Raw genomic sequence first — 24,029 nt, 5'->3', positions numbered from 1 at the left:
TTTTTGAAATTTTAGTCAATTTGACCCTTTTTGGCCCCGCCCCTCAGGCCCCTGGGGGCTTAGGACTAAACCGGCAACTATTTTTGTTGACCTTTGTCCATGGAAGGTCCCTGCAAAATTTCATTGAAATTGGTTCAGGGGTTTTGGAGAAGAAGTCGAAAAATGTAAATTGTTTACGGACGGACGACGGACAAAAGGCGATCGCAATAGGTCACTTGAGACTTTGTCTCAGGTGACCTAAAAACTAATACATGCCTTATTTGTAATTTCAGATCCAAAGATCACATACTGAAATTAATAGTTAATGTCCAGAGGTTGTCCTTCCTTTCTCATTTCTTACCTCATTTCCATTTCAGCATATTTAAGCCACACAGTAACAGTTCTGTGATCCACGTCCAATGCTCTCTCCCAAACGGAACGAGCCCTGAAAAAAACACCCATAAAAACTAAGTTTAAGAACAGATAAAAATATAAACAGGTTATTATAAAGTTCTTACAAGTACTTTAAGATTGGTAAGTATCACCAACAGTAGACAGCTGTAAAATCACAAAATTTTAGTAATAACTGATACTGTTATCGAACTAAGGACCTCCTCTGACAATAATCTTCAGATTGCTGAAGTTGGTCAGTAATGGGTATCCTATATAGAAGAAAACACAAAAAAGCCCAAACAACGTGAATAGGTCACAGAATCCCATTATGCAATCGAGCTATTCAATTAACAACGTCTGTCAAGAAAACGTGGTCTTCAATGTTCAATCTTCCCCGCTATAGCTTTAATACATATACAATGTAGGAGACAATACCATGGACAATTGGACTATTCTGTGATACTAGATGCGATACATTCCAGGAACACCCTTTGTCAGTGCATGCTGGCGAGATAACCGAGTCAGTCAACAGTGTTAATGCGACAGTGCCGATACATTTTGACCAGTTTACATCAACAGAATTTTTATAACAGACGTTTATCTAAGATTTCAGATAACTCATTTGTTCACATCATGAAGACCATCCCTCGAGTAGGCTGTCTATAATACTAGCATATATGTAACCGCTACTTTCTTGTTGATTTTAACCCTTTCAAAGTTTCACCACTGTGGACCATAATGGACTCATCCATATAAATGTATGGTAGAGTCTACTAAAGTTGCCTAGGGATGAAAGGGTTAAACAAAATTTATAAATTGTGTATGCAATGTTTTTATTAGATCCTATATAATATTAAATATGTTTACATTTTTATCTATTCAGGCAATAAACATGACAATTTGTTACTTTGTTATAAAGGTTAGTTGTACTTTCAACTGTTACCTTGGTCAAGGTCAGGAACTAACACATATATAAAACTATCAAAAAATAATGTGTTGATCGTGAAAGGACAAACCATTCAACCACATAAGGAACTAGAACACTGACAGGTCAGTAAGGGCCCTGTCTTGTGGCAATATATCCGCCATAATCATCAAGAAGCAATCTGCCCATATAGCAAAATATTCATTTAACATATACTATGATGTGAGTCTTGTTTCCTTCCACCTCCATATTTGCTAGGCTAACAGAAATGTAAATACTTGTGCAATACTCATTTGTTAGCTTTGACATGTTTTATTTCACTTTAAATACCTCCTCCATCAAGAGCCAGGGTCAAAGTCAGAGATCCACTTTGTCTTTGACCTTAGGACCCAAATGACATTGACCATTGACCCAGTGACCCTGATCTTTGGTCAGTTGACTTATTATTTAATTCTAACCAACATTGCTTCATAGTGTCATAACAAAATGTTCATCAGTGAAAAAATGCAAAAATAGACCTTGACCTTTGAACCTAATGACTTTGACCTCGACTTTTTACCTGAGGATGTCTCTTTATCTCATTTCGACCAACTTTGCTTCATAATGTCATAAAATGCTCATTAGTGAAAAGCTACTAAACTTGACCTTGACCTTTGGTCAGTTGACTCCTTGTTTAATTCTGATCAACTTTGCTTCATCATGTCATAACAAAATGCTCATCAGTGAAAAGATGCAAAATTTGACCTGGACCTCTGAACCTTATGACCTTGACCTTTGACTTTTTACCTGAGTGTGTATTTTTGTGAACTGAACATCTTGACCAAGTTTCATGTAAATCGGTCAATTAATACCAAAGTTATTAGCCAGGAACAAAATTTGTGGACGGACAGACAGACAGAGTGATTACTATAAGGCACCCGTATCTCCGATACAGGGCCCTTATAACCTACTAAACATATTCAAGTCTAGTTCCTGCGTTTTGGTTGCTAGGCATGTTTAAATACCTTTGTATTTCTTTCTGAGCCTCCTCCCACTGTGCATATTTGATCCAGTTGACCATCACTGACCGGTTCTTCCTGATGTTATCTTCAAACATCTAGAATATTATGTGAGAAAAGAACATTTGAAATAAGCTATATAAAATTAAGATTTTCCATGTAAATGTTCTGACAAAACAGGGTAGAAACTGAAAAGTCTTAAAATAGTATACATGCAACTCTTTGATGATGTGAATATTAATCCTATTTCAATTTTAAAATTTCAAACTTCTTTACTTACTAAAATGAACATGTTTCACCCCTTTCAGTGTTTTGAATCCCTATTTACAGGGAATCATTGATGATTTTCCCCCCCAATTCAATTCAAAAGTATTTTATTGACAATAAATATATAATACAAACATATAAGTTGTATATATTAAGGAAGATGTGAGTACAGTATTGACAAAAGAATCAGGCTATATGCCTATATCAGTCTTCTTCTATTGCTGAAAGGTTAAAATTACAAACTTCATTACATTTTTTCTTTCAATGTAGAAGAAATGAGTGATTTACCTTCCTTTTCCGCATTTTATATGCTTGTAATTCATCTGGATCCGAAATCTTCTGTTTCGGAGGCTGTACAAAGATTCAGATACTTATTAATTACATAAATACATTTACATTTTGTGTTTTCATGCATGAAAATAAATCAAATTTTAGGAAATAATTTATCATAATATTTTTTTTAATTAGGCTTAAAATAATGCAAAACATTGTTTGCCTAAATCTGACCGACATGAAACAAAAAAACCCACCTAAAATATTTCAAACTTTAAATTTTATTTTGCTGTTTTTTCTCTCTCTAGGATATTGAGTCGGTCAGTCATTTATAACTAATGTTGGTTTAGCATCTGATTTAATCAAAAAGTTTGAAATGTGTACATCTGTCAGTGTACATAACAAAAAGCAAAGCATGCAACAAAAAAATGGTTTGTTTTAAAGGACTTATTATTTATTTATTTTTTTATATTATGGATTTATGTTACATTACACAGATTTGAGTGAAATCACAAACATTAGAACTTTTTAAAAATATGAAATAGAATTAATTAGTTAAAAAGTCTTTTTATTATTAAATCTGCAAACAATCAACGGAAGGGAAGCATGTTGATTCCTGACGTGGTAAGAGGGGTTTGTAGATAACATTATGTCTTACCGGTGGGACAAGTTCAAGTTCTCTTTCTTTGGCCTCTCTCAGCAATTGTTCAGCTGTAATCTGTACTGGTGCTGGCATTTTATTCTTAACCTAAAAAGGATTTCAATATTAAACATGTCAATGAGTTTACTGACGGAGTAATTATAACTCCAAAGAGTTCAGAACGAACCATCCAGACAACGGCAAACAAGAAAGCCTGGTTGAACAAATGAAAATAACAATAACATCTGTATGTTTGATTTGTTTTGCCATCAATTATATGTGAACCATGTCGAGTAATTTTTATTTTTTGCAATGTTTGGTGCATTTAATTGCCTATTAAAACCAGGAAAACTGATGGTAAGTCACATTTATAGAGATTTCAAAAGGCTGTCATACAACACCAACTTGCACATAATATAATGTAAACTAAAGAAAATAAATAGAAAGAAACAGTGTTTATGACACGATATTATTAGCAACAGAACATATTAGAAAATAACTTTTTCATGGCAAAAGGGAGATAACTACAGCATAGCACAGAACAAAATCGTCAACACAACGTTTTTACTATGCTTGCTGCATGCAAATAAAGTAAACACAGCAAATTCTTGTTTCTTAAAACAACTTATGTTTTTATTTCTCTACAATGACAATGTGTTATTCACAAGGCCGGTTGCCATATCATGATTATTCACAATCACTTCTCAATTCACAATTGACTCTGAAAATTATGATTTTATCGTTCATTTGATGACCGGTCGTACACATACATATATCCACAGAATATATACCTTAGCCACTTTTGGCATTTTCCTTTTTCCGTCGTCGTCAGTCTCCATTGTTGATTTGTTCACTGCTACTAGTGTTCAAAAACAAAGTAAAGGTGCTCTTTTTCCCACCTAACAAATAACAACCGGAACTAGTTTTCACGGAAGTTGATACGGTGTTACGAAAAACGATAGTTACTATATATACAACTAAACTTCATTAATATTTACTTAGATCAATTAAATAAGCCATATTATTAGGCCACAAAAAAATCATACCTATTTATGTTTTAAGGTCAAATTTTATTTTAATATAAACGGAAGTTGTATTGTTGCTATGCAACTTGACTCACTAATGGCGGCAAAGTTGTAGTTTATCGCCGAGTGAGGAAATGTAAGTTGTTTTTCAGAATAATTAAGCTGATATAAGGACCCTAGATATATTTTATTTTACTTTTTTCAATATCCTACTTGAATGATATCCCTCATTTTGTTGAAACGAATTGTCAGATGTGTTTGATTCGTTTATGAAGGTAAAATTTGTAAACATCGACCCATAATATTTCGATACTTTTTTTTTAAACTCTCAAATATGTCATGTATTTCATTTAAAACATTTATTATCCACTGGTTATCATATACAATGACAGAGAAATCGTATATCGCTTCACAACAACTAACAAGCACCTGTCAGCTCCCCTCCCCCAGCATCAGAAAAGATTTACGTTTTTGAATCATGATTTTGTTTAAAAATAACGATTGTAGTATACTAATATTTGACTCTATTCATCTGTTATTGTTGAGTAAATCTTAGGTGTCGAAATTGAAAAGATAATAAATCACTTCTGCCTATTTGTCATTACGAACACCTGTAGAATAAACTTTTATGTTTTTGTTTTGTAGAGAAAAGTTCGGGATGGCTACAACAATTCTACCTATGGATGGTCCACCAGAGGTGGTGAATGCTCGTCGAACAGAATCACTTGATGCGCCACATATTATCAAACTTGTCAAGGAAAATACAGATGCACTCTTTGGTAGAGTCAATATTGTCAACTTGATGTAAGTCACAAATCAATTTATACATACCTTGGTAGAGGAATGACCAATCAAAGTTTTACTTGGACTTTGAATATAATTTTGTGATTTGTATATAGGCCTATAGTACATTTTAGAGTTAAACTTCTCTGCAATAAAATGTTGCACTTAAAAAATGACTTTAAATTGTAGGGATAATTACTAAAATTTTCAGAGATTGCAACAATAAGGTTTGTTCTGATATGAAACCTCAATATAATACCCCTCATTTTATTTGCCGCCTTGTTTACTGCCAACATATTTCAATTTCCCTTTTTCTTGTTTTCTTAATAATCCCTTTAAACATTTCCCTCCATCTATTGCAAAACCCTTCTATAACGCCAAGATTTCTCTGGACAAATGGTGGCATTATAATGAATTTCTACTGTATGACAATTTGAATGTTCATATATGTCTATATTTCATTTCATTAAAGTCCATTTTAATGAAATTCTTAACATTTTGAACTTGAAGAAACTGAATATGTAAAATGTACATATTTCAGTGAGAAAGCTGTTCTGGCCGTCACACTATGTAACGATAAAGAAGACATACTTGGCCATGCTGCATTCTTTGATTACCCGAACATTCCGGAGGTTGACCAAGCTAGCTGGGAGTCTTGGATAAAGAACAGTTACGGCAACGAGAAGAGTACAGCCCTGAACACATTGTTTATGCATTACTTTGTGGGCAAATCTGACTACGCCCACGGATGCTGCAGAGAAATCATCAGGACTGCATTTAATGCTGTGCCAGATCTCCACTTTCTCTACCTGTTTGTGCCTATGAAGGCTTACCCAGGTTTGTATACATGAACAATGGTAGACAATTTTATTGTTTCTATTTAAATATTTAAAAAAGACACTTTGTAGTTAAAGAAAAATCTGATTTATTCAAAACAGTTTATTGTAAACTGAATAAATAAGGTTTAAAATGTTAAAAGAATTACTGTACACTGGAATGTTTTTGCTGCAGTTTAGCTTTCCCCTTTTTTGCCCTCCATAATGAGGGTGAATTTATTTCGATGGTGAAAATAAGCATACAACATACAATGCATAGTAAAATTTTGTAAAGGGCGAAAATAACATTGTGTGAAAATGGATAATACCAGTGAAGAGCGAAATTTGACTAGACCAAAGTTTCTCGGTATACAGTAAATAGCATATATGTCTAGCCTAAAACCCCTGCAATGTTTACAATATATACAAAAAAAAGATATCTTTGGAATTATTGTTGTTTTAAACATGTGATATTAGATTTGTTGAAATTTCACCTTGATGAGCTGCAGTAGTGGAACAATATGTAATGCTCACAAATTTGACCCAAAATTAGAAATAAAAATTTACACAGAGTACAATTTTGCAATCTAGACATGTAAAGGAACTAAATTTTCACAGTATTTTAGCACAGAGACTTGACACTCCGCATATAAAGTATCAGATATTCAAATGAATACCAGGTAGGCTTTGTATTTTGTTAAACATCTATTTTCAAACATCTTGTATTACTCTTGATTTATATGAATCGTTACAACCACATGCTCGCTATCCATGATGACATTACAGTTATGAAGTTAATTATCGCAGCTTTGTTTTCATAGTTTCACGATCAAATTATGGACCTGCGAAATCACGAAAATATCATCCCCGCAGAAATATCCTGCTATACTGTAGTTTGTTTCTGTGTATCAGTATATTGTTATGGCCCAATTAATAAGTAAAAAAAAACTGAAACAAATTTTTATTTTTTTTCCAGAATCTGCTTTGGATGAAGTTTTCAAGCAGGTAGATAAGACAGAGGGAGTTAGCGATGGAGTAAGCGGTGCCCTGTTTGTGTGTCACAGACACGACCATGTGCCTGTCCTCCACGTCAGGAAGGCCACGTGTGTGCTTTATCTTTACCTTATCTAAAAAAAGAGTTCCAACAAAAATCAGTAAAATGATTTCATTTTTTAAAAATCTTTAAAGCTTATTTTTTCTAATTTGATACGATGATCAGTTCCAACACATACTTTGATAGAATCGTATTCCTTGGTTTCAAAGTGAGATAAGAAATTGCCCAAATACACCTCCTGTTTTGGGGCCCCTTTGTCCCTGCTTGTGTTAATAAATGATAAATGGTACTGCCTCAAAATCTGCCTGAAACATAAACAGGCAGTGCAGACAGCATGTACATTCAATGAATGAAATATGTTCCTTTAAATACCAGGCATACAATTTTGTCTTTTGTCTAAATAGATTCAATTCAGTCACCTAACTGTATAAGACTACAATAAATGTAAGTGGAAGCTTACAAAAGAAATGATTGTCCTGAGATGAAATAAGAGTGACTGTCTGACTGATTTTAGATGATTTGAAAATACAATTTGGTATACCTATGATCATAGATCATGGACATATCACCCAACCACATAACGTATATATTACAAACATTTCTGATTTATGAAAAAATTCATGATGTAAATCAGATATTTGTTAACTGTTAAATCTGACATATGTTTAAGTCTGCGGTGTCTTGTCTGATCTTTCAGCGTTGAGGACCATGATGACCTCACCCCGATTTTCACTCGCCAAAGTGACATGTTGAACATGACCTACGGAGACTTTTTCCTGGCAGAGCTCGTGGAGGCGCAGGACGAACACATGCAGTGCTTGGTAGCTGAGGTGAGCATGTGGTAGACAGTAAAATTGACATGGGCGAAGATTACTGCCTAGCTACATGGGCAAGGATTACTGCCTAGCTACATGGGCGAGGATTACTGCCTAGCTACATGGGCGAGGATTGCTGCCTAGCTACATGAGCGAGGATTACCGCCTAGCTACATGGGCGAGAATTACCGCCTGATGCAGCCAAAGAGTTAAACATAAGAATAACACTTACAATATTAACACTGTACAGTGATCAGATTATTTTATAACAAAATGGTAATTCGTAGATTATTTTATTATCTCAAACAGGTGAGATGATGTTGAGGTTCCCTGTTCCACTGCCCCCTGTCGTTTTTCCTATTTACAGTTACCTCCCCTTAACTTCCGTTTGGTTATAACTGTAGCACAGTTGGGGTAGGACACTTCCGTCGTCCAGGTACCTCAATCAGACAGAGCAATCTAAATCAATCTGAAGTTTCGGGTTCAAACCCCTGTCCAGCCCCACTGATTCTTTTACACTCAGAACACAGTGTCTGATTGCGTTTTGTTTTGTTTATTTCATCTTTATTATTTCTCGTAAAAGTTCTGCAATGTATAGTTTTCTTTTCAGGAATGATTTATCAAAGCTATAGTCATGCTGGATAAAAAAGTTTCCAACACTTAGATTCATTTTTTGGCAGTGGTATTGGGATCCTTAAATAAATTATAACAGACCAGCAGTTACATTGTATTTTAATCACCTGGTGATATAATAGACTTAAACATTGATTTTGGTATTTTAAGGTGGAAGGCACAGCTATTGGATTTATGAGTATCAGCGATGATGTAAATGCTCCCTTGTTGAATGAATGTTTTGAGCTTGGGCCATTCCACGGTCTCCGAAAACCACACGCAGAGGACAACTTGGCAGCACCGAAAACTCCAACACCTTCACCCCCTCCAGGTATTAAAATATATCACCTGAAGAAAAAAGTTATTTTAGACCTTTCAAGATTGATAAATTAAAACTTTAAATCAAGAATATCTGCCATTGTTCTGTAACAGCTAAACGCAGTCATGTGATTCTTGTTGTGACACAATTTTTTACTAGGTCAGTGGGAAGCTCATCACCCTTCCTACTTATTTACAGTCAAATCTGCTCAAATGACCATCTGTCTAACGTGACAAGTGTGACCACACATTACTGAACCCAAAGATTATGCTAAAAGACCACATTTGATGAAATTAAGCGACTTTTTTTTCCAAAATTTATCAAACAATTGTTTTTGACATGATATGTGTGACTGAATTTGCAACCGTCACCAAAGTTGAAGAAGGTCTCCTTAACGATAATTTCACCAAAGTCGGTGATAAAAGATAAAACATGTACATGATGTCAGCGTGCTATATTGAAGCAGTCATTCAAATTACTACAATTGCTTAAGTTCTGCTCTGTTAATATCCTTTCATTTTCAATACATGCACAAGAAAAGTAATTAAGTTTAATTTGCTGACTAAATTCTAAGAATGTGAATCCCAGAATACATAATAAAAAAAAACGCAAAAAAAAATATCTATAAATTCAGACGAAACTTCATTTCTTCTGGAAATTATTTTAAAATTAGGCACAATTTAAAATATCTCAACAGTTGCAAAAAAATCAATTTTCTTGGTTAAACACTTTTGTTTTGTTTTCCCATTTTATTCATATATGGCACCTATAGCAAGCAAGGTTTTAGATTTTATTTAAAATTTCAGAAGAAGAGCGACCATCTTCCAGAGGATCACAAAAGTCCGGAGGATCAGGAAAGGCGGAAGGAGAACCAACTTCTGGTACTGAGGGCACGAAGAATGAGGGTACGGAGGTGTCTGCCTCAGAGAAAGTTGAGGACAAGAAAACCAGCAGTCAGCACTCAAGTGGGAGGAGCTCAAGGGGTAAGATCCTGTGTAGGAGCTCAAGGGGTAAGATCCTGTGTAGGAGCACAAGGAGTAAGATCCTGTGGTCTCTTATATATCAAATGTGAATCAATTGTTAAAATTAGAAACATCAGAAATACTCTGGTTAGTTATAAGAACGACCTGTCAAATGATTAATTCTATGAAAATGTTTTCTTCTTTCAAATGCAGCTGGAAGTACAAGTGCAGAAGACGTCAATAAAATCCAGTCCAAACTCAGCGATGCTCACATGCGTGAGAGTGCGACGTCCCTACTGAGCGACAGTGCTGTGGTGGTTGCAGAGGTCGCCAAGGAGGCAGAGGACCGCAACTCACAGGCGTCAAGTCGCAAGAGCTCTGTAAGAGATGAGGTAAGCCAAATATCTTTATAGAATGCTTATCCACGCTCTTGAAATACAAATGTTGTGTTGTAGACAGATGTCATCAGTTTCATGATATTTTGTGGCTGATTAGAAACGGAACACTAATTTTTGAAAGATTTTTATCAGGGCTACATTCGCGTTACCGGTTGAAACGGTACGTGTGGCGCAGAAATTTTCCACGATAAACGAACACACTTGGACCGTTCTATAAGCAGAGCTAAAAATCCACAGTTTCGGAGAATAAAAAACAATGTATCAAGAATATTATGCCCTTCTCTCACGCGTCCACTAAATTACATAACGTATCTTAAAAACTACATGTGGCTTGACATTGTTTTAGAAAGAAATAACGCAAACTAGCAATATTCAGCAGTTTAGTTTCGGCCAGGTACGTCTGGACCCCTCAATCTACACGTACCAAATTTTCCTGAGGTCAGCCTCGGTCCAAATCTGTACCTGTCGTTTTCTTTACAGGTTCAACCGGTTCAACCGTTTCAACCGGTAACGCGAATGTACCCCATTTAAATTAGCAAAATGAAACTTATAATGTTTGCTTCATACACCGAGGCCATATATCATCACTGTTATTTTTCTGTATTGAATTGACAACACCTTAAGATATCTCTGTCTCAGAAAATAACTTGAAACATGGTTTTGTGTTTTAGATGTCTTCGAGACTTGCTACCCCAATCAAGCCAATTACTCCTTTGTCAAGTCTGCCGAAACGCTTCGTGCCGTCATACAAAGGGGAGGTCAACGCATTCAGCATTCAGCTTTTCTGCATTGATGAAAGATTTGAAATGAGGTAGATTAAATATTTTCTTCCTCAACTATTGAAATATTAAATATGTATCAGTTACTCGTGTTGGGTTTGAAGTGCATCTTTTCAGCAAATTTGGAATTATTTTCCCTTCGATCTTGGAAACTTATCCATTCAAAATATTAAAACAGATATCAAAAATTGGTTGTTTTTCTGCAGTTAAATTTGAACTTTTGATTCAGATGAAGGTTTTACTTTACACTCTGTCTAAATTGATTCAATTTTTTTTTTATTATTGAATTATATAAACTATATTTATGACTGTTTCTGGCAATTTTTTAAAAGAAAATCAGTTATGATGTATCTATGATGTACAGCAACGATGGAGAGTTTGAATTTATTTTTCGTTGTCCAGGTCGTCCGATTTCCTGACCAAGGCTTTCTCCCTGTTCCCACAGTTTGACTTTAGTGTGATTACTGTGCCCCACCTTGTCCCGGAGTTTCCGCTCCTCCAAGGGTTTGTGGTAAGTTCCAGAGCTCTGGTGAATGTTGATGCTGGAGAATACTGAATAGTTACTGGCTTGAATATCAGATATATTTCACTAGTACAGCATACTGACCTGACGGGAGAGGGGGCTAAATCTACACTCTACCAGTAACCTTTTTTTGACACAGTGTGTACACACTCTATATCGATAGGCAAAACGTTCCGAGTTGAGTGACATATGAAATATACGATTTCGCTGTACATGTTAACAATACAAATCGCTTACTCGGTCATAGTTTGACAAAGGGACCAGTCGGTCTTGAAACTTTGCGACATATGTTTAATACATACATTGTTTGTCTATAAAGTGAGACTTTGATATAACATATTTCTAAACTGATGTATATTATTGTAAACATATTTCAAATTTCACTAGTGATAAAAATATGAAAACATCAGTCAATAAAAAATATACATATCCAAGTGAAATATGTATGATCTTCAAGGGGATTACAACTGGTTCACCCGTTGTCTGTATAATGTGCCAAATTGGAATGCTGTGCTGGGGGCCTTTGGCAGTATATTTCAGTAAGGTAGCACTATAAAGTCGGCAGCAGATACGCGGCTATCATAAAGAGGCAAATTCACCAATATACCCTGTCTCCAGCACACATACACACATGCACGCACACACAACACACATGGAGGCACAACCTTAAATGACCTTAGCTGTTAATAGGACGTTAAATCCTATAAAACATAAACCAAACCAATTAATAATCTGCTAATCACTTTTCACATAATGGCAGGAGATTGCCCGTTATTTGTCAAAACATTTGATTGGATGCTACAGTCACATGTCATCTTTGTATTTTTTGATGTCACAATCAGCCGTGTGATCATCACTTTTGAAGATGTTACTTTTGTTCGTACCGATAATTCCCAGTAAATAACCTGTACAACTGTAATGAATGGAAATATTTGAATATGAAGGAGCTGTTTAACAAATGTTCACTGTTGATCACATTTATCCCATATTACAATAAAAAGTTGTAAAAGAAAATTTCCCTCCCCTCTCTCAATCATGCCAATTTTTAAATCATGCCTTGTGCAACTAGCTACATTCCAAGTAGGATTAAAATTCTTAACATTTTTGTTGTGTTTCCAGAGGGTGACACCACGCTGTCCCAGTACTCTGTCACAGGAATTGTACGTCTTCCACCGATCAGGGTTGATGAAGTAAGTATTGCACAGTGCACATTATTGTACCTCTACCCCATACTGTGCACCAAATACCACCTTTAACCCCCTACCTCCACCCGCTACCTCCAACCCTATATCTCCACCCGCTACCCTCCAACCCCCTACCTCTACCCCCTATCTCTGCCCCCTAACTCCAACCCCCTACCTCTACCCCCTACTTCCAACCCCCTACCTTCAACACCCTACCTCTACCCCCTACCCTCCTACCCGCTACCTCCACCCGCTTCCCTCCAACCCGCTACCCTACATCCCTACTTCTACCGTTTCCCATCCTCCTCTCCTACCTCAATACTATCTCAGCTCTCACATACTAGTAAGTAATACTGTGAAGTCAGATTTTTTCGTTGGATCCAAATTTCGTGTTGTCTTAAAAAAACACATTTCGTGGGTACATGTATTTGTGGATTATGAGTACCCACTCAAACGAAGAGTAGCTTTATATCAAACTTGTAATTACTTTGCAGACCTATGAATTCGTGGATGAATCAATGAAATTAAAAACCTCACAAAATTTTTTGATTTCTACAGTAAGAGTTTTAAATAGAAAACAGACTTTATTTATAATGCAAGGATTCAAACACAATGTTTGAGACTTTTCTTTTTCATGTGTAGAGGGGATTCTGAATTTCAAATAAACTTGACATTTGATTTGGATTTGACAGAGATTTCAATGTACGTCCAGCCTGTACAAAGGACACAGCGGGAGTGGAGAAACTGGTAAAGACTGTCAGCCTTCAGGATAACCTGATGGCCGACCTCAAACAGTACAACCAGGCAAGGAGAGATGAGGTAAAAAGGACTTTCTCTCTTTTTCCGCACTTCTGAGGATTGACCTCTACTATTTTCAACTTTACTTGGCTTTGGGTTTGGGAAGGGATGTTATTTTCCACAGCAGAGCGATTGGTGTTTATCAATCTATAGCCAGTAACAACATTGTCATCATAAGTAAAATCTACCTTATTTCGATCTTTTTAAAAACATCATTTATAGCCAGTAACAACACTGTCATCATAAGTAAAATCTACCTTATTTCGATCTTTTTAAAAACATCATTTATAGCCAGTAACAACACTGTCATCATAAGTAAAATCTACCTTATTTAGATCTTTATAAAAACTTCATTTATAGCCAGTAACAACATTGTCATTATACCTAAAATCTACCTTACTTAGATCTTTATAAAAACATCATTTATAGCCAGTAATAACATTGCCATCATAAGTAAAATCTACCTTATTTCGATCTTTTTAAAAACATCATTTATAGCCAGTAACAACACTGTCATCATAAGTAAAATCTACCTTATTTAGATCTTTATAAAAACTTCATTTATAGCCAGTAACAACATTGTCATTATACCTAAAATCTACCTTACTTAGATCTTTATAAAAACATCATTTATAGCCAGTAACAACATTGTCATTATACGTAAAATCTACCTTACTTAGATCTTTATAAAAACATCATTTATAGCCGGTAACAACATTGTCATCATAAGTCAAATCTACCTTATTTAGATCTTTATAAAAACATCATTTATAGCCAGTAACAACATTGTCATCATACGTAAAATCTACCTTACTTAGATCTTTATAAAAACATCATTTATAGCCAGTAATAACATTGCCATCATAAGTAAAATCTACCTTATTTCGATCTTTTTAAAAACATCATTTATAGCCAGTAACAACATTGTCATCATAAGTAAAATCTACCTTATTTAGATATTTATAATAACATCATTTATAGCCAGTTACAACATTGTCATCATAAGTGAAATCTACCTTATTTAGATCTTTATAAAAACATAATTTATAGCCAGTAACAACATTGTCATCATAAGTAAAATCAACCTTATTTAGATCTTTATAAAAACATCATTTACAGCCAGTAACAACATTGTCATTATACGTAAAATCTACCTTATTTAGATCTTTACAAAAACATCATTTATAGCCAGTAACAACATTGCCATTATGCGTAAAATCTACCTTACTTAGATCTTTATAAAAACATCATTTATAGCCAGTAACAACATTGTCATTATACGTAAAATCTACCTTATTTAGATCTTTATAAAAACATAATTTATAGCCAGTAACAACATTGTCATCATAAATAAAATCTACCTTACTTAGATCTTTATAAAAAAATCATTTATAGCGAGTAACAACATTGTCATCATAAGTAAAATCTACCTTACTTAGATCTTTATAAAAAAATCATTTATAGCGAGTAACAACATTGTCATCATAAGTAAAATCTACCTTACTTAGATCTTTATAAAAAACATCATTTATAGCCAGTAACAACATTGCCATTATGCGTAAAATCTACCTTACTTAGATCTTTATAAAAAACATCATTTATAGCCAGTAACAACATTGTCATTATACCTAAAATCTACCTTACTTAGATCTTTATAAAAAACATCATTTATAGCCAGTAACAACATTGTCAGTATACGTAAAATCTACCTTACTTAGATCTTTATAAAAAACATCATTTATAGCCAGTAACAACATTGCCATTATGCGTAAAATCTACCTTACTTAGATCTTTATAAAAAAATCATTTATAGCGAGTAACAACATTGTCATCATAAGTAAAATCTACCTTACTTAGATCTTTACAAAAACATCATTTATAGCCAGTAACAACATTGCCATTATGCGTAAAATCTACCTTACTTAGATCTTTATAAAAAACATCATTTATAGCCAGTAACAACATTGTCATCATAAGTAAAATCAACCTTATTTAGATCTTTATAAAAACATCATTTAAAGCCAGTAACAACATTGTCATCATAAGTAAAATCTCCCTTATTTAGATCTTTACAAAAACATCATTTATAGCCAGTAACAACATTGCCATTATGCGTAAAATCTACCTTACTTAGATCTTTATAAAAACATCATTTATAGCGAGTAACAACATTGTCATCATAAGTAAAATCTACCTTATTTCGATCTTTTTAAAAACATCATTTATAGCCAGTAACAACATTGCCATTATGCGTAAAATCTACCTTACTTAGATCTTTATAAAAAAATCATTTATAGCGAGTAACAACATTGTCATCATAAGTAAAATCTACCTTACTTAGATCTTTATAAAAACATCATTTTGGGAAAATAAAAAAAACATGTAGCTTACAATTTTACTTTAAAAACATCTGTCTGGTCATTTAAAGTTCAAATAGCAATGTCTTGGATCTGATCTCTTCTATATGTGACATGCAAGGGTAGATGTTTTATTTCTTATACAGTATATGCATCTCCTAAGAATCTATTTTTAACTTTGACATTGACCCATATTCCTACTATATAACCTAGTTCTTGCAAACCGACCTGGGAAAAGTAAGTATAGAAGCTTAACGATTGGGTGATGTATTGACTCTTAGCTTGATGATTGGTCGATGTATTGACTCTAAGCTTGATGATTGGTCGATGAATTGACTGTAATGTTCCATTAAATTGGTTAATGTAGTCATTAGAACGCATACCATGAAACGGGAAATTTTCGCCACATTTATTTTTGGGAACTTGAACGAGAAGGCATATTCAACACATTGCAAAAAATTAACATAAAGTTCATAGTTCCTTACATAAAATTTAACTTCCGACAAATTTGTTTGAAAAAGCAAGAGGACCAAAAATCTGAATGGGTGAAAATATCACGTTTTGTGGAAATTTTAATATATAATATGTTTCTTGTATGTATATCATTATAAAAAGAAACAATGGCTAACATGACATTTCAGCGGATTAATTGATGTTTAACATACGGTAATTACAGATGTGAAGGAGTGAATATGATATTTAGTCATAATTATGTGGTTTGATATGTGTAATGTGATCTTAATATAGATTTGAGTTTTAAAAGATGGGTTCATGCTAACTTTTGGCAATATTTCACTACAGCAAAAACTCATTATACTGCCACCATTTGTCCAGAGAAATTTTAGTGTTATAAAGGGGTTTGGCTATAAATTGAAGGAAATATATACCGGACAAAAAAACACCTTGTAATATGATGGCGATAAGGGAGGTGGCAAATGGAACGAGTGGCATTATATCGAGGTTTTACTGTATCAAAGATATTAAGTCTAACGAATGTTTTTGTAATATCAAAGAAGTAATGATTTTTCCATAAATATCATCAGTGAATTTTTTCCCCCCTGAACTCATTCACCCCCTGAAATTTCATAATAAACTATTCCAACCTTTGAATTGGAAGAGTTCAATTGTGTCTTCAGGGGGTTAATGAGTTAATCGTAGTACAGCTTACTACTGTTTTGAAGTTAAGAAAAAACAAACTGTTTAGCTCTTTTATTGTACTTTTCTTATTGCATTTAACCTTTTTTAATTCATTTGAAAAACGTGATTATAATATATGTACTTAAAAGAACCAGCAAGAACCCATCTTTGATATATTTGATAAAGTATAAAAAAAATATTTTTGATTTAGCTTTATTAGATTGTTTAACTATTAACAGTCATGTGGTGCAATTTTTAATGCTTTTGTTTTTATGGGGAAAAGTTTTTGTAATATTTTGGTGTCATCGAAAAAACCCACCATGATGTATGAGGTTGTGTGATTTTGTTTTTTAAACTGAAACAATATGAACATTTTTATTTAATGTCCAAGGTTTAATTTATCTTGGCCTGTTTTTATGAAAACTTTAAAAATATTTTATATATATCCATAAAATTAGAAAAACTTTTAAATTGTTTTTTTATCATAATTCCATTTCAGTTTTACCTTTCTCAGCTAAAACAAGCATTTTATGAATTTTTAACAACTCATTGAATAAAAATCTCTTTTCAGATAATATCTCACTTGTAATATTGAATTTTAAATATCCAGAAAAAATTTCTGTGGAAATATTTTCGGCAAAAATATATATTGGGGATAAATTTGTATTCACATGTACTATTATACAACTTGTTTGTCAAATTGTTTGATGAGAAATAGTTACCCGAGCATTGTTTGATGAGAAATAGTTACCTCAGTATTGTTTGATGAGAAATAGTTACCCCAGCATTTTTTGATGAGAAATAGTTACCCCAGCATTGTTTGATGAGAAATAGTTACCCATGTATTGTTTGATGAGAAATATTTGCCCATGTTTAATGAGAGGTAGTTACCCCAGTAATTGTCTGTAGCTAACAGTTGAAAAATTAGATTTAAAACAATTTGCTATAACATCTATTTGTAGGATGGTATGGAGATTCAGGCGTTTGTTGCTGAATGTCAAGGCCAGATCGTTGGGACAGCTGTTATAAGAAAAGAAGAGGTTTGTAAAAACAGATCGAAGTCGGCCACAATGTCTAAACCCCTGTGTGCTAAGACACTCAAGTTTGACTCCAGGTGTCGAGAATGTTAACCTCTGTGTGCTAGTACACACAAGTATGATTCCAGATGATGAGAGTCTAAATCCCTGTGTGCTAGTACACACAAGTTTTACTAAGGTGTCGGGGCAAATTGTGTTTCTCCTCTAAACGGGATCTAAGAAGATAAGAAATTAAAAGCAAATGGAGATATTTTACTAAATAGTCATCACTCTTCTTCAAACTAATCTGTTTCAAAAGTGAAAATAATGTCTCAATAATTGAAGAGAAAATAAAGAAATATATTGATTATTATACCCAAAACAGAATTGGGTGTCCTTCATCCAACTGTGCATAGACACATATTACCCATCATGCACTTTGTATTTTATGGACCAATTGCTTTGAAATTTTAGTTGTAAAGCTATGAAAGGTGACTGTTTTTTCTGATATGATGAATGTTATAGATATCATCATCATATCACCTTACCTGGAGAAATATTGTTTGACTAGAAAAATGTCTGAAAAATTAGGATTCTACGTCTGTAATGATTTGTTGACATTATTTACAGGACATTGAGTATATCAGATCTCACTACAACATAGAGGACTTTATCTACTTCAACCATCACAGGCGAGAGGAACATGGCCACCTTCACCACTTCGCGCTCAACCCCATCTTCAGCCATCTATCCAAGCATTTCATCAAGGTAAGCAGCTGGTCAAATGCACCCTGTGCTGAAATCTTCTTCAACTCATAGAAAGTTTTGAGTAAGTCTGTTGTCAAAAGCAGTGTTTGAAAATGTGTGAGCCTCGGCATGTTGGTAGATATGGGTTCAAGTCTTGTCTTTGCAGCAGACAACTAGTTGTATAAGGCTCCACACCAGGAGCATTTGGAATGATTGCAGTGGTTTTTTTCTGAGGACTTTTTGGGGCCAATAATGGGCCTCATTTCCAATTGAACTATTTCATATTTATGCCTAGTTCCCAAAATTTGTAGTTCACTCCTAAAAATGTCCTTCCGAATTAGTATATTTTCTCAAAATGAGACAAAAAGGTCCCATACAAAATTAACAAAAAAAAAATACTGGATTTTTTTTATTTTATCTTTTTATCTGGATTTCCCTTTTAGAAAGTATAACCAAGTATTTTGATATTTTTTGCTGAAGTACGCCTAAGTTCAATGTTCAAAGTGAGACAGTTTTGCTGTAAATATGATTTAATTATGTTATCACATAACAGATTTTGCATATAGGGATCTAAAATCGGAAGTACCCTGGCTTTGTTATAAACACATGTTTAACTTACTAATAGGTGATCCATTTTATAAGCAAAATTATCATTTAACTTGCATACATGACTTTCTCTGTTTTTCAGGAAATACTGCGACAGGGTCACAAGACATGCCTGTACTACCCGCTGTATCCCCCTTACACTGACAAACAGGTAGGTCAAACACCACTGACGTCCCGCTGTATCCCCCTTACACTGACAAACAGGTAGGTCAGACACTACTGACATCCCGCTGTATCTCCCTTACACGGACAAACAGGTAGGTCAGACACCACTGACGTCCCGTTGTATCCCCCTTACACTGACAAACAGGTAGGTCAAACACCACTGACGTCCCGCTGTATCCCCCTTACACGGACAAACAGGTAGGGCAGACACCACTGACGTCCCGATGTATCCCCCTTACACTGACAAACAGGGAGGTCAGACACCACTGACGTCCTGATGTATCCCCCTTACACTGACAAACAGGTAGGTCAGACCCCACTGACGTCCCGCTGTATCCCCCTTACACTGACAAACAGGGAGGTCAGACACCACTGACGTCCTGATGTATCCCCCTTACACTGACAAACAGGTAGGTCTGACACCACTGACGTCCCGATGTATCCCCCTTACACTGACAAACAGGTAGGTCAAACACCACTGACGTCCTGATGTATCCCCCTTACACTGACAAACAGGGAGGTCAGACACCACTGACGTCCTGATGTATCCCCCTTACACTGACAAACAGGGAGGTCAGACACCACTGACGTCCTGATGTATCCCCCTTACACTGACAAACAGGGAGGTCAGACACCACTGACGTCCTGATGTATCCCCCTTACACTGACAAACAGGGAGGTCAGACACCACTGACGTCCTGATGTATCCCCCTTACACTGACAAACAGGTAGGTCTGACACCACTGACGTCCCGATGTATCCCCCTTACACGGACAAACAGGTAGGTCAAACACCACTGACGTCCTGATGTATCCCCCTTACACTGACAAACAGGGAGGTCAGACACCACTGACGTCCTGATGTATCCCCCTTCCCCTGACAAACAGGTAGGTCAGACACCACTGACATCCCGCTGTATCCCTCTTACACTGACAAACAGGTAGGTCAGGCACCACTGTCATCCTGCTGTATCCCCCTTACACTGACAAACAGTTAGGTCAGACACCACTGTCATCCTGCTGTATCCCCCTTACACTGACAAACAGGTAGGTCAGACACCACTGACGTCCTTGAATGACCTTAGCCGTTGATAGGATGTCAGACCATTAGATAAACATAGATATAAAGACCCCACTGAGACTTGAATTCTTCACAGCACCTAGTAAATTTTGCAGGACGAAACATCTGCAATTTTTGTTCCTGGAACATGCTGTTTGTCTGGCAAGGCATGTCAGAGGACCATAACCCCTTTTGAAAAAAAACCATTCAGTATTTGTATTTACGTTTTATTAATGAGGTACTTGTGCTTTATTTATGTTATTTCACTCTTGTGACAGTGTTGTAACAATCAGATTGATGATGTCACAATAGTGGTCTGAGTCTGACCAAATAGCGATACAGTCTCAAAACACGGGTTGCATTCTTTATGCTTTGTGATGGGAGAACGGAGAGCAAATGTAAACATGCTTGTATGAAAGGTGACCTTTTTAAAAATATCATTATTTGTTTACCATTATGCGTTTTTCCTGATGTCAGTGATTTTATTTTACATCGTGTTACAGATCGTGGAGAAGCACTCTTTAGTCTGTTGTTTGAACGACATGGTGCCGGTACGATCCCGCAGACAAATCATCTACCCCGTAGAAAAACTGGGAGTGAACGCTCCGTCTGAGAGGGTGTTGGCCGACAGGGACGCATACGCCCTCAACCACATCAACAGAAAACTGGTGATGGAGCCAAAGGTGCGTTAACGTAGAATTTAAGCTCTCTGATTCTCTAACCTATCAGAACAACGGCTCCTGAGCTAATGTTTTATTTGTCTGTATTGCCCTGATCGTCTTCTTTATCTTAGGGATGCTTCATTTGTGAACCATTGTAGAGATATTGAAGACCAGCGATATCATGGTCATCATCCTCGATACTTCAGGGGTTACGCTCACTTTTGCTCTCTGCACCCCTGGATCAAGTCATATGAATATTGAAGGCAAACGATTAGCTCATTGATTTGGTACAAAAACCTGACCAATAGCTAGGCTGATACCTGCTCTTTGAAGATTACAGAGGATCGACACCCAACTTCAAGGTCAGTCAATTTTACCGTTACGTGATTCGTGATGGAGAGATTCTTTTAATGTACATCCAAGGATCAAACAGTTTTCTCGTCTCGTTCACAAGGTGGCACGAACAGAGCCTTCAATTTTGTAATGACATATTCCACGGGTGCAGAGAGCGTAAGTGAGCGTAACCACTTGAGTATCGCGGATGCATGACTTTGTGACTGCCCAGTAGGTTTTAGTCAAGCATACCAACATTTCAGCACAGCTTTTGTGTTTTCTTGTGCTAACATGCGTGCTGCTAAATCAACCCTAAGGAACGTTGAAGAATTCATTTAAGTTTTGAAATTCTACCTGTCAGTTTATTGATTTTACGATGTCTTTCATCAGGTGACGATAAACGCCAGGATCGTGGTCATCGGAGCATCAAATGTTGGAATTGCGTTTTTAGAAACTCTGGCATACAGGTTGGTAACATGATCTTAATACATTAAAACATGACGCAAAGGTAACTTATTATTACGTCACGTCTGAGCCATGATTTCTACCTTAGCCTTGTATACTGTTGTTCTGAAGACAGCTAGCCTAGCCTAGCTAGTTGAAGCATGTTAGCCGATGATAAAACTACGGAATCAGTTTTGATGATTCCTAGCTTAGCTAGTTGAAGCATGTTAGCCGATGATAAAACTACGGAATCAGTTTTAATGATGCCTAACCTAGCTAGTTGAAGCATGTTAGCCTATGATAAAACTACGGAATCAGTTTTCGAAACATGTAAACCGATGATAAAACTACGGAATCAGTTTTAATGATGCCTAGCTTAGCTAGTTGAAGCATGTTAGCCGATGATAAAACTATGGAATCAGTTTTAATGATGCCTAGCCTAGCTAGTTAAAGCATGTTAGCCGATGATAAAACTACGGAATCAGTTTTAATGATTCCTAGCTTAGCTAGTTGTAGCATGTTAGCCGATGATAAAACTACGGAATCTGTTTTGATGATGGATAGCCTAGGTAGTCGCGACATGTAAACCAATAATAAAACTACGGAATAAGTTTTGATGACGGCTAGCTTAGGTAGTCGAAACATGTCAACCGATAATAAAACAACAGAAGAATCTGTTTTGATGAGGGCTAGCCTAGGTAGTCGCGACATGTAAACCAATAATAAAAATACAGAATCTGTTTTGATTACGGCTAGCCTAGGTAGTAGAAACATGGAAACCGATAATAAAACAACAGAAGAATCTGTTTTGATTACGGCTAGCCTAGGTAGTTGAAACATGTAAACCGTTGTATAAGGCTCCTGGTGTGGAGCCTTATACAACGGTTTACATGTTTCTACGACCTAGGCTTGCCATCATCGAAACAGATTCTGTAGCTTTATTATCGGTTTACATGTTTTGATGATGGCTAGCCCAGGTAGTTGAAACATGTAACCCGATAATAAAACTCCAGAATCTGTTTTGCTGATGGCAAGCCTAGGGAGTCGAAACATGTAAGCCGATGATAAAACTATGGAATCAGTTTTAATGATGCATAGCCTAGCTAGTTAAAGCATGTTAGCCGATGATAAAACTATGGAATCAGTTTTAATGATTCCTAGCTTAGCTAGTTGAAGCATGTTAGCCGATGATAAAACTACAGAATATGTTTTGATGACGGCTAGCCAAGGTAGTCGAAACATGTTAACCGATAATAAAACAACAGAAGAATCTGTTTTGATTACGGCTAGCCTAGGTAGTAGAAACATGTAAACCGACAATAAAACTACAGAATATGTTTTGATGACGGCTAGCTTAGGTAGTCGAAACATGAAAACCGATAATAAAAATACAGAATCTGTTTTGAGGATGGCAAGCCTAGGTAGTTGAAACATGGAAACCGATAATAAAACTCCAGAATCTGTTTTGCTGATGGCAAGCCTAGGTCGTAGAAACATGTAAACCGACAATAAAACTACAGAATCAGTTTTGATGATTGCAAGCCTAGGTAGTCGAAACATGGAAACCATTAATAAAACTCCGGAATCAGTTTTGATGCTGGCAAGCCTAGGTAGTAGAAACATGGAAACCGATAATAAAACTACGGAATCTGTTTTGATGCGGCTAGCCTAGGTAGTGGAAACATGTAAACCAAAAATAAAACTACGGAATAAGTTTTGATGACGGCTAGCTTAGGTAGTCGAAACATGTCAACCGATAATAAAACAACAGAAGAATCTGTTTTGATGCGGCTAGCCTAGGTAGTGGAAACATGTAAACCAATAATAAAACAACAGAAGAATCTGTTTTGATTACGGCTAGCCTAGGTAGTTGAAACATGGAAACCGATAATAAAACTCCGGAATCAGTTTTGAAGATGGCAAGCCTAGGGAGTCGAAACATGTAAGCCGATGATAAAACT

General features: G+C 35.6%; 2 protein-coding genes across 3 annotated transcripts in view; one reads left to right on the top strand and one right to left on the bottom strand.

Annotated features, from left to right (window-relative positions):
* LOC110450468 (crooked neck-like protein 1) overlaps positions 1-4,398 on the bottom strand; it is a 17,506-nt gene extending 13,108 nt beyond the window's left edge. Inside the window, exons 1-5 of the mRNA XM_021498014.1 lie at positions 4,267-4,398; positions 3,494-3,583; positions 2,851-2,913; positions 2,302-2,393; positions 341-424 (exon numbers count right to left, since the gene is read on the bottom strand). Of these exons, the coding sequence (XP_021353689.1) occupies positions 341-424; positions 2,302-2,393; positions 2,851-2,913; positions 3,494-3,583; positions 4,267-4,314 (377 nt within the window). The 5' untranslated portion in view covers positions 4,315-4,398. The remainder of the gene's footprint in view (positions 1-340; positions 425-2,301; positions 2,394-2,850; positions 2,914-3,493; positions 3,584-4,266) is intronic.
* Positions 4,399-4,575: 177 nt separating this feature from the next.
* LOC110450466 (cilia- and flagella-associated protein 61-like) overlaps positions 4,576-24,029 on the top strand; it is a 63,014-nt gene continuing 43,560 nt past the window's right edge. The window contains exons 1-18 of one of the 2 annotated variants that reach the window (XM_021498010.1): positions 4,576-4,636; positions 5,146-5,304; positions 5,825-6,120; positions 7,075-7,201; positions 7,850-7,982; positions 8,751-8,910; positions 9,705-9,881; positions 10,074-10,252; positions 10,930-11,069; positions 11,440-11,548; positions 12,680-12,750; positions 13,437-13,563; positions 16,113-16,136; positions 17,999-18,076; positions 18,683-18,820; positions 19,488-19,556; positions 21,133-21,312; positions 22,015-22,091. In XM_021498010.1, coding sequence (XP_021353685.1) covers positions 5,159-5,304; positions 5,825-6,120; positions 7,075-7,201; positions 7,850-7,982; positions 8,751-8,910; positions 9,705-9,881; positions 10,074-10,252; positions 10,930-11,069; positions 11,440-11,548; positions 12,680-12,750; positions 13,437-13,563; positions 16,113-16,136; positions 17,999-18,076; positions 18,683-18,820; positions 19,488-19,556; positions 21,133-21,312; positions 22,015-22,091 — 2,231 coding nt within the window. In that variant the 5' untranslated portion in view covers positions 4,576-4,636; positions 5,146-5,158. The remainder of the gene's footprint in view (positions 4,637-5,145; positions 5,305-5,824; positions 6,121-7,074; positions 7,202-7,849; positions 7,983-8,750; positions 8,911-9,704; positions 9,882-10,073; positions 10,253-10,929; positions 11,070-11,439; positions 11,549-12,679; positions 12,751-13,436; positions 13,564-16,112; positions 16,137-17,998; positions 18,077-18,682; positions 18,821-19,487; positions 19,557-21,132; positions 21,313-22,014; positions 22,092-24,029) is intronic. The other variant, XM_021498011.1, reaches the window with a different exon arrangement.

The sequence above is a fragment of the Mizuhopecten yessoensis genome, unplaced genomic scaffold, assembly GCF_002113885.1.
Source record: "Mizuhopecten yessoensis strain PY_sf001 unplaced genomic scaffold, ASM211388v2 scaffold5229, whole genome shotgun sequence".
Taxonomy (NCBI): Eukaryota; Metazoa; Mollusca; class Bivalvia; order Pectinida; family Pectinidae; genus Mizuhopecten; species Mizuhopecten yessoensis.
This window is presented reverse-complemented; position numbering and strand designations above follow the sequence as displayed.